At 39.7% G+C, this 11,808-nt stretch overlaps 2 protein-coding genes across 3 annotated transcripts in view; both read left to right on the forward strand.

Moving 5' to 3' along the window:
- LOC307253494 (homeobox protein Hox-C10a-like) overlaps positions 1-1,091 on the forward strand; it is a 43,618-nt gene extending 42,527 nt beyond the window's left edge. Inside the window, exon 3 of one of the 2 annotated variants that reach the window (XR_013844964.1) lies at positions 302-420. Coding sequence is in view for 1 of the 2 variants with exons in the window: in XM_080031592.1 (XP_079887718.1) it covers positions 302-579 (278 nt within the window). In the remaining variant the exon portion in view is untranslated. Of the gene's footprint in view, positions 1-301 lie in introns of both variants that reach the window. The other variant, XM_080031592.1, reaches the window with a different exon arrangement.
- A 7,335-nt stretch (positions 1,092-8,426) lies between these two features.
- On the forward strand, positions 8,427-11,058 carry hoxc9a (homeobox C9a). The gene is made up of 2 exons (XM_080030414.1): positions 8,427-9,211; positions 10,236-11,058. Exons 1-2 carry the CDS (start codon positions 8,662-8,664, stop codon positions 10,478-10,480), a joined length of 795 nt encoding a protein of 264 aa, XP_079886540.1. The 5' UTR covers positions 8,427-8,661; the 3' UTR covers positions 10,481-11,058.
- The last annotated feature ends 750 nt before the right edge of the window (positions 11,059-11,808 follow it).

Below are 11,808 nucleotides of genomic sequence, written 5' to 3' on the forward strand. Positions count from 1 at the left end.
CTTACACACCCTAGTTTGATTTGATCTTATTATTTATATCATTACACTACACCAATTTGCAAGCAGTCGGAGTTGTAGCAAAAGATGGGATCTACACTCAGGTAAAGTTGTTCTTGTAATTCATAATCATTTAGATCCAGATGAACGAAACTGTTATGTGGATGTGTGAGCTATAGGAGTGTGTGTGAAGCATCCACTGTATTTTGATGGGTGTTATGAATGTGCTTACGATCATATGCACAACATGAGTGCCAGGATTTGGCACGCAGTTGCTCATTGTTGCCTCTCTCTTGCTTTTTAGATGATTTATCCGCGGAAAAGACTACGGGAAACTGGTTAAAAGCCAAGAGTGGAAGGAAGAAGCGGTGTCCCTACACAAAGCACCAGACGCTCGAGCTGGAAAAGGAGTTCTTGTTCAACATGTATCTGTCTCGGGAGCGCCGCCTGGAGATCAGCCGGAGTATCAACCTGACCGACAGACAAGTCAAGATTTGGTTTCAAAACAGACGCATGAAGCTCAAGAAGCTCAACAGGGAAAGTCGAGAAAGGGAGCACGGCGCAGTTTATAACTATTCATGAAGAGTTAAAAAAAAATTACACATTCATTCACATTTAAACATACACACGGCCACATACACACACTCACACATGAGTTTGCATATACATGACAGAAACAGACATAGACAGACATACATGCATGTGTCATGTTATAATGCATTCAATTATCATTAATCAAATTTCTTTTCATATTTTATGTACACACACACACACGCACGCACACACACACACACACACACACACACACACACACACACACACACACACACACACACACACACACACACACACACACACACACACACACACACACACACACACACACACACACACACACACACACACACACACACACAGACGGCGTGCCTTCCTATTATGAGGTATAAGAAGCTGTGTCCTGCAGACTAGACTTGAGTTCCAGGTGAACACTGGCAGCAGCATTGGAACAGTGGGGTGCCATTACCATGCAATGATAATTGTAATATAAAATGAACCGAAAAATAAATAAGGCTCAAGCAGTCTGTAAATAACTCGTGGCATGTAAACATTTACACTTTTCTCATCTACAAGGAATGTTTTTCCACTTGTGTCGCTTCTTCGTTGGTGTCTGTTGCTGTGGCATTTGCGTGCAATGTATAATATGCATGCACTACGATATTAAGAAATGTGATGGCAAACGATTCCAAAACAATAAAAGGAGGGGGAAACAGTAAGGTATTGCCAACTTTGTCCTTCCCCTGGTATGGTGCAAATCAGAGGGAGGGAGAGACACTGCGGATGAGAGAAGGAGATTATGGCAGTTTTAATAGAAGAGAGAGAGACCATAACGTTGATTTAAATATTATCCAGGTGACCACAGTAAGTCAAGGTCATAAAATTCTAATGTCAGGTTCGCCCTGGAAAGCGTTGGGGGTGGATTTTATGATCTGCAAATATAATGTGCTGCAGCAGTAAAGATGCGTTTAAAGGTGTGTGTGGAGGAGGGCTAATACACACAACAGAGACTGCAATGTGCAGGATCCAGCCGAGGCGCTGGGCTGGAAGAGGCAGCCGCCTCCACCCGGGATAATGGAGCTTTATGGCAGCAGGAGATAAGAAAGATGGTGGATAAAATGGACCACGAGCGCAACGGCTGCCGGGACAATAATAACAACAACATCACTGCAAACACGTGGATAACAAACCGGGTAGGCGCCGCAGGACACAAGTGAAGGTAGGACTCAGATTTAAACGTTATATATTTTTATTTCCTGTTCTGCAATGTATGCCACATATGTCAGGGGAGACAGCTCGCGTGGCACACACGGTGCACGCCTGCATCATTTTCTATTCATCAGCCTGCTGCTGATTTCAGTTTTATTTTTTCACTGGAATCAAAATGTTTATTGCTGATTATTTAGCATTGTGCTTTCGGATTCGATTTTTAAAGTTTGACTGTTTAAGATAACAGACTAAATGGTATTGCTGCTACAATGCGATTTGTGAAATTACAGCAATGGCATATTAACACTGACACGGTTTTTTATGAGTTAACAAGTCAAGGCATGCGGGGCTATAAAAGTTGTCTACATGCAGTGTTAGGGAGGTAGTTTGGTTGCAGCCCTAGTGTGTTTTATTGTTTTGATACTCGCCTTTTCTCTTCGTGCTGGAGAGAGTGTATCCTCACTTGGCTTCTGCATGCATTGTCCTTTTCCTTGGATTTAACCCATTTTGCGCGAAACTGAAGCGTGGTTTAGGTAGTTTCATGTTGTTGGGGTTGGCTTTCTGGCTCGGCAACAATAAACTGCCTTGATTACGTCAGTTCGTCTTCATCAAGGGCACAATTTCCGCTGAATTACCCACTATAGTCACCTAGGTCCCCGCAAATGGCATTGTAAATGAACTGAGCTGCAATGCCTTGGACAGAGACGTTTTCTTTCTTTGCTGTTATTTTGTGGTGGGCTGTAAAAGCTTCTGAGGCTCTCAGAAGGAGAATAGGTTGTAAACAACATGGGGTAAAGTTTTAGACTGCGTTGTATTGCATCTGTCAGCTGCTTTAAGATGTTCTGAATAGATGGATGGATAGATAGATGACTGGCTGTGCGGTTGGATGGATGGATGGATGGATGGATAGATAAATGGATGCATAGAGAGATGTCACATACTTGCCACATCTGACAATTTGATCTGGGCCTATTACAAGAAATGGATGTGTATTGACACATTTCTTGATAACTAAGTCTTCTTCATGCACATGCTGCTTGACATGTTTCATTCCAAAATTCCATGAAACACCAGTTTTGAAATTTCTAATATTCTGGGAAGATTGTAGTGAGAGGTGGCCTTGTATTTAAATATATATGACACTGTGCTCTTTAATAATTCTTACTTTAAAAGTTCATATTATCCAAAAACACAATTTAATTTGAACACAAAACATGACATGGAAGTCATGCTTTGCTATTTGAAGCCTATTTCTTTATTATTTTTCACTGAAATTCCTGCCAACATTATTTGTGTACATTACAATGCTTTACTAGTTTGTGTCATATACTTAATATCCTAATTTCTTATAATTCTAATTATTGTTAGTATTTTTCAACTGTCAAGTTTGATTATGCACTTTTAGTTTTTTTCTTGCCTCTTAACGAGCTAAAGGCACTTAGGTAACTAATGTAGTATAAATAGGCCTATACTATTTCACAAATTTTCCCGATCACTTAAGATCCTAGCTTTAAAGACTTATACCGAGTTTTAATTATACTGATTGGTTGGGTGAGTCAGCCAACAAATCCTATATCGTAGTCCAATAGCAACTAATTTGACCAATTGCTGTTACATATGGGCTCATTTATTTATTTATTAACTCGCGAGTTAGCCGCTGACTTTCCAAAGCATATATTCCTTACTTTATTAAAGTCTCGTCTAATCCAGTAATCAATTTAAAAATTAACATTTTTAACAGATAATACTTGTTTTAGCACAAATCAACCAACGGTTATTTAGGAAAATAAAAGTATAGTCAGAAAAGGGATTATCTTATTTTAAAGAAACTCAATAACTCATTTATAGAACAGTCTGTTAATATGACGCGGTCAGCATCTTTCCAGAGAGTCCAGACTTTAAATTGTTCACCATTTCCCCATGTTTTCTCAGTCCCCCCTCCCTTTGGCGGTAGTGCAACTGGAAGAGACAGTCTGGAATCCAAAGTCACTTTCATTCAGCTCAGTGAAAGAGTGTCTCCCTTGGAATGCATCAGTGACAAAGACTTTACAGCAGTGGAAACAACCCTGAGAGCTGCAAAGATTCACCCTAAAACCATATTAAGCAATTTAGTCCACTTTGTAGTGGCGCATAGGAACTGGGGGGCTTTACAGTTCCTTGGGACAGCTGAAGATGTGGTACTGCCACTGACTGGCATGATCAGACATGAACCAAATATGCTAACATGACTTTAATGGACATGCATTGTTCATTTGTTAATAGTTATAAAGGCAAAATGATCACCTCGTACTTCATTTGTAAAGCGGTTTTTGTATTTTTGTCAGTAGACGTATAAACCCAGGGCACGAGGGAAATAACATTATACCTTCTTTCACCGGAAGAATTCGAATATTTAACTTATATTTTTTGACCATTGTTGACGGAATGAAACTCACAATGTGCCTGTTCTTAATGTTTGAAACTAATAATTTCTTTTTGCACATGAATGTTTTGAAACTGGCAGCTGTTTGCGCAAAAAAGAACATTAAGGCTACAAAATGCCACATGGAGCTCGTTCTACAATTCACGTGATCATGATTTTTCTCCTACAGGATATCTTCGTCTTTTTTAATGAAAGAAAAACAGTTCTGTAGCACGACAATAGAAAATGTATTTCACTGCGGCAGGCCTAGTCGCCATGAAAATATATGTAAGAATCAACAAGGGGTCTCGGAACTTGCCATACTGAACATAGTAAGGATTTTATTAAGTCATATGATTAAAAAAGGAAATGCTTTTGAAACCGTCTGAAAAGAAAAATGATTAAGAGGCATGTTTGATTCTCTGGAACTATAATATGCACTATGCAACGATTATCTTCGATGGGGAACACTGCATTGCTACTGATATTGTTGTGGCTGATCACAGTAAATGTCGGTTGCGTGGTGGTCTTTTGTTCAGCACATGGAACCTTATGAATAACTTGTGATATCCATTTTGAATTCTCAATTGCACAGATCCCTTGATCCAATGTTTCCAGTTTGGTTAAGCTGCACCACGAATGTGTTGGGGAGAGAAAGGCCCGTTGGATCAGAAAGGTTCATGGGAAAATTTACTGTTACTATTTCCTCGAGAAAATAACGCTTAAGATCGCCGTTGTGGACAGGTGAGATGAGGTTTCAGATGACAAACAGTAGCTAGCACATGTGACCATACATAAAAAGTCATGTTTCAAGGCATAAAGCGGCTCCTTCGTTTGTTAGTCATCCACCCGACAATCCTACAAACTGTTTGTACTGATGGAAATAAAAAGAAACAAACGTTTTAGACTTCCTTGATAATGAAGATGAATCATCATTACGTCAACACTCATAGGCGATATTTTGAGCTTGATAATCAGCGTGTTGATCCTTCTCTTTTGTTAAAGCATCTTCTTTAATAATAAAGCCGATGCTTTATGATGATAAGGATACACAGAGTCATCTTTAGCGTGTATTTATCAACCATTGTGTATACTGTGTTTTTTGCAGGTCTGTATATTTGGTCTTCTGTTTAACCTGCGGACCAAATCGCTGTCTTATTTGAAGCTCCCTTGTTCAATAGTATAATCTTTATTTGCAACTCACTGTTTGTGTCTGATAGGCTAGCATCCACTCTTATTATAATGGCTCGAGCCTTTTCATTAGGCTACTTGCCTTTATCTTAAACAAAAAACGACACTGTTCACTCCAGTAAAGCTGTGTCCATGCAAACATTAGCCTATCATCTTTTGCGTAATGCTGCGTAAGTACAACCGTTTTAAGCGTATTTGTTATTTTTTTAATTAATCGTGTAACTGGGAGATGTCATATCCAAGCTTCTACTGTGGCGGAATAATAGCATCAGTTGAAAGTGTTGTTGTGATTTGCACTGCTTGATTAAGTTGTTATAAACGTATAAACTGCTTTGCATTTGAGATGTAGGACGAATCAGATGAGAACATAAACTTCATTTAATCTTAGAGTGTAAGGATAGAACCTATATTGCATCAGTGGAGCGCCTTCAGTGGCATATTTTTTGGCTAATTTTGGACGGTATAAAATAGAATTGAGTTGACCTGACTATACAAACACATTCTAAAAGCATCCCGGACATCAGAACAAATTCGTATCATGTTTCTCCTTCTCAAAAAAAATATCCATGACCGTTGCTTTAGCCTATCTAATAGTATATCTATTGTCAGTGGTTATGCTGTATGTGCAACCCGAAAACACCTATACGTTTATATTTCGTTTTGGCTACTACTCGGCTGTATTTTTTTTTGTTGCAAAATGTTAGAGCACAAGTGTAAATAGGAAATTCGAAAAGGTTTAGCGACACAAGAAAGAAGGAGTTCTTCCGCAGTATCATCTTAAATAGTGAAGTTGCTACTTCAATTGTGCAAAGAAATAACAAAGATAAATGAAAGACGCAAGAAATAATAACAACAAACGAATATTTCATGATTTAATCTGTTTTTATTATCATAGCACAACAAAAATGGATAAACAAGTGGAATAGAATAAAAATCCACAATTCTCATTAATGGCACATACTCCCTAAAACACACACAAACAGACACACACACACACACACACACACACACACACACACACACACACACACACACACACACACACACACACACACACACACACACACACACACACACACACAGGCGTACACTTGCACACACCCAGTAAACGATTATTCACTGGATTACTCCAGATAGATACAGGCTATGTAATGTATTTGTATGGCCATATTTTATGGTAACAAACGGCCATTGAGATCTTTTTCACTCTGTTTTAATGGCAGCAGTATATAATAAACGGACATAGACCTTCAACATACAGAAAACATACAACTTTAAAACAATCTGATTTAAGATATGGTTAATTTAGTCAAAGTTCTGTAAACACGTAGGGAAATATGTCTCTCGCCACAGGCTCTCGCATTGATCAGCACATGCACACACACCAGGATCCCGTTTGGTGTAATCCGGGTTAAGGTGTGGCGTCTGGCCTTTTAAATTTCATGGTTGAATCTGACCTCAGCCGCCATGACAAGTATCGCATTTCCTATATAGACTACGTACACTGAAAAATGTTGTCTAACGTCCAAATAATTGAGCAGTCGGTTAATTTCCAATTGTTAGAATTCACGGTTGAAATAAGTCTGGACTAAAGAGTAATTTGATATTTCTAGTTTGGCGATGACAAACTCACATTTTGTTTTCAAATTCCATTTCTTTCGAACAGATGCACTACATGCGTAGGCTACTTATTACTTGTGAATTAGGTTTTATTTTGAAATTTGTCATATCGGCCTCTAATTTTGTATGTGCAGAAAGTTTGAGGTAATTTCAGTGGCCTATACACGAATCGGGTTTTTTGTCGGTTGCACTATTATAATTTTACGTTTGTCAGTTATAAACATAATTGTTTTTCCTTGGTCCACGGGTAAAAGAGAATTCAATTCGATTAATTTCAAATTCAATTCAATGAACAGCATCCTCACAAAATACCCCATAGTGCACCAAATGGATTTAAACTCATCACATTGTTTCTCAAAATGTACAAATATATTCCTGCACCGAATATATAATATTTCAATATTGCATCTGTTCTGTTGTTATCTAGCTCATCCAGTCCTTACACATTACATTAAACTTTCAGTATTTATATTCCATTACGTCATTTTTTTGTTGGTGACTTCTTCAGTTACTTCTACTTCATCGTATAGTAGCATTTCTTTTGTCGCTGCAACGCCTTGTAAGAGTGCAGAGCTGTGTCACAGTCTACTAACAGACTAACTGCACTATATTGCAGGGCAAAGCCCGTAAACTCCTGCCATTAGCTACAAGAGTAACATTATCCCTGGTATAAAAGCTTTTATCTAGTTAGCCCTTTAACGAACCTTTTTACCTCCTCTGCTCTGCAGTCTCCTCTTTCTTGTCTTCTGTCTTTTTGTTTGATATGAATTGTTTCTCTTGCTTACAGTAGAGGTGCTTTATGTTGAGCGAGGAACTCGGATGCAGTCATATTAACGACACGTTTATGAACAATCAAATGGTCCTCGTTAAAATTTATTGATGGGCATAAAATCACGAACGGTCACTAGCCGAATATAGCCCGCTGTAGTGGGCTTCTTGTCAAGAATCTGAATCCCCTCCTCTCCTATCTCCGCAGATCTCATTTAGGGAATTGTTTGGTCTGCTGCGCCCTCGTTAAAACAGTGTAAACTTTAATATTGATGTATCCTGCATCCCCTATTTTGATTCCCTCTCTCGTCCGTCTATTTGCAGCCACTGTGAAGGCTACCCTCTCTGTTTAGAACAGCCTTCCACAGGAAGATATAAACCCCTTCATTTTAATCAAATGTGCTGCAGGTTTTATAAAGATATATAAAAGGCTTCAACAATGCATTAAACTCCTCAATGCTCAATATCAATGTCAGTAACGTGGGGCTATACGGTAGATTTTGCCAGACAGAGATTGATTACACCATCAAATAGTGCCCTTGCTCGGTCTTAGACGTAATGTGCGCAGGTCTGCACTGCGACTACATACAGATCCACCATTAGCTCTACAAATGCACATTTTCTTCATAAAGAAACATGGATGTTGACGTTACCTCTAATATGTCCACGAGAAAGAGCAACAGGGCACATTCTTTAATCCGATTTATGTGCATTGGTTTCCCAGGATAAGTGGCGCATTGATCCACTGTACAATTTTTGTGGGGGTAAATATAATCACGTGTCAGCGAGGCAGCCAATAGCAGCCAGGGAAGCGTTGAGAAATAATTACCTGCCTTGATTGTTCTATGGCTAGATAAAAAAGTACACATACACTCCATATAATAATCGGATGCATGTAAAAGAGTCAAGGAAGCTTCGACATGTCGACCACGGGTCCCATAAGTAATTATTATGTGGACTCCTTGATCAACCATGAAAACGAGGATGTCCTTACTGCAACTCGGTTCTCGGCTCCCGGTTCGCACCCAGCCGGCCCTCGTCCGACGTCCCTAGTACCGGAGTGCGCTGACTATCCTTCCTGCAGCTTCGCACCCAAGGCACCCGTCTTCTCCACCTCCTGGGCCCCCGTACACTCCCAGTCATCAGTGGTTTACCATCCATACAGTCACCAACCTCACTTAGGCACAGACTCGAGGTATATGCGGTCATGGCTGGAGCCGATATCAGGCGCCGTGCCTTTCCATGGCTATCCGGGGAACAGCAGGCACTATGGGCTGAAGCCCGACGCCTTTCAGGAGCACAGAGCCGCCGAGTGCCTCGGCTCCAGCGGACGGACCTACACGGATTATCTGTACTGCTCATCCACTGACATGCGAGACAGAGACAAGACGCAGCAAAACATCTCCTCTCCCGAGTCGGAGCTCCTGGCTTCAGGGAAACATAAAGACGAGAAGCCGGAGCTAGATCCGAGTAAGTTCAAAGCAAATAGAGTTCTCTTTTACAACCGGGTGGGACTTTTAGTTTTGAATTGTGTTTAACTGCTTTTGCTCTCCCGCAATAAGTGAAATTATCAGCTGTTTCATCCTCCCTTTTCAGCCCAGCTCCGAATCGCCTCTGCTATGGGGGAAGTTTTAGGAACTATAAAAGACAAACGGTACTAGGCTAATATTGGGGCTATAAAACCAGACGGGGTTGTAAACATGGACTCAAACCTACAGGAAGACGTTGAATTTGGAAGGGCACTATAATGTTAAAACCATGCAATGTGGTTGTTTTTAAGTGAACAACCTTAACCGACACGTGGATCAATATTCACGAGTAAATGCCTTATGATGCATTTTTACGACCATGTTTTCCACTCCTCGCCTTTACATTATAAGCCGACTTTCAGTTTCTGTTTTATATGTAGGCCCATCGTGTGAGGGAGAAGCCACCCTTTGTCTCTATCCCCTTTGGTAAAATAGCCTACATTGGCCACCCAAATTAGAAGAAGAAGATGCGTTATAATATTTTGCATTCAAAACAAATTCACATGGATCTTCCAACCAACTTGAGGAATGTAGGATCATACTGGAGGACTTTCACCACGGACCTGTAAAGGCTTGAAACACGGGCCATTTTATGGGCCAATAAAGTGAATACGCGCATTGAGTATTTTACGACGGTGTTACTCACAAGTTAAGGGGACAAGGAAGCAAATCAGTGTTGGGTTGGATAGTTTGAGGGAGAGAATCTGTCTTCAAAATGTTAACTATCAGCTGAGCGTTAATAGTAAAACCTGTGAATGGTTTGACATTATTTTATTAGTATCCTTCTGATGAGCCCACACAAATGCTGTACACCCAGAGGCACATTTTCTAAATGCCTGACACTAATGTGGTTATTTGTCATTGATTGGGTTTTTAAAATACCTCACAGCCTTTATATATCGGCCCTAATTTAACTTGCATTGTCTTTAATGGGTTTTTTGTCGTTGTATTTTTTAAATCTGCAGATAACCCAGTGGCTAATTGGATACATGCCCGCTCCACAAGGAAGAAGCGATGCCCTTACACAAAGTACCAGACTCTCGAACTGGAAAAAGAGTTTTTATTCAATATGTACCTTACTAGAGACCGCCGATTCGAGGTCGCTAGGGTCCTGAATCTGACCGAGAGGCAGGTCAAAATCTGGTTTCAGAACCGACGAATGAAGATGAAGAAAATGAACAAAGAAAGGAGCGACAGCAAAGAGCAATAATGTGGACTCCCAGTCAGAAAACAACCATAATAACCACTAGTCAACATGGACAGCACAGATGTACCAAAACACACCACGAACCCCCTCTTCATATTTATCACTTTCTTGGATTTTGTATTAACCCCTACTTCGAGACTGTTTGATGCTGATTGTTATATTTTCCAGTGCACATTTATGTGTCCAACGTTAAATAAAAAAATAAAAACAACTTCTAAGGAGAAAAAGAAACATTCTTCTTTCATTTATACCTTTATGTTTTTTTTGTAAGGCACTACAAGTGCAGTTTGGACACGTTAAAACTGTCTGAGGAAAGAAAATACTTGAATTATTTTGAATTTTCACAAACCCATAATTTATGATGCGAATGTTCTCTTTCATGTTTATACGTTATTGTGCAGGTGTGCTATTTTGTACAGAAACAAAACATCTGCGAATGGACGTGTCTGTCTTGTACTTTTTGTGAATGTTGTTGCTGTATTTGTGCATCTCTCTCTCTCGCTCTCTCTCTCTTTTTTCAATTATTTTTTGGACTGTAGCCTTCGAGTAGAGTGTAGATATAGGACTCTGCAAATATAAACATAACCTCTAAATGCTTGTATTGTGTATTTATTGTGACTCAATGAGGACCTCGTGTTTGCGACTATACGCATTTAGTAGGCCCTAATGAGCGCATGGCTGCAGAAGCGGCAGCAAACAGAATTCCACCCAATAACAGCTTTTCTTGATTTACAAAACCATAGGACACCAACCAGATCACCACTGGCAAAGCTACATTTTACATATGGGTGTTTTCGAAATAATGATGCTTCAACAATTTCTCATCTATGTTTGCTCCGACGAGCATTCATACTGAGGCCTTATTAAGCTCTGCCATGCAAATACTGAACGTTGCTGACACAACTCCCTGTTATGGCTCCAACAAGGCTACATTGTTTTAATTGTGCTTCGCAATGCCTTAAATTGAGATCTGTGCTGGCTTTCTTTATGTTTCAGCCGGGCACATTAACAGTCATGCTTGTATTTAGGGTAATACGTGCATAGCCTAAGTATCAAATAAACACGCAAATAACAGTGCGTGTTCGGGAGAATAAGTTATTTTAGATAAAGAAACCATTAGCACCGATTCCCCGGCAAATCATTCAATATGCTGCTGCTTGTATCGGTTTGCCAATGCGTGTCAGCATACAGAAGTTTAATTGAAATTATACACACAACAATCTTTAAAGAGCAAAAAATAAATGCACGATGAACGAACGAGATTTATTTTATTGGGCCCTACATTTGTTGAATGTAGCCTAAATATTTGTTCAGTCCTAGCATTTTCGGTA

Source organism: Ammodytes marinus (assembly GCF_949987685.1).
Source record: "Ammodytes marinus genome assembly, chromosome: 7".
Lineage (NCBI taxonomy): Eukaryota > Metazoa > Chordata > Actinopteri > Uranoscopiformes > Ammodytidae > Ammodytes > Ammodytes marinus.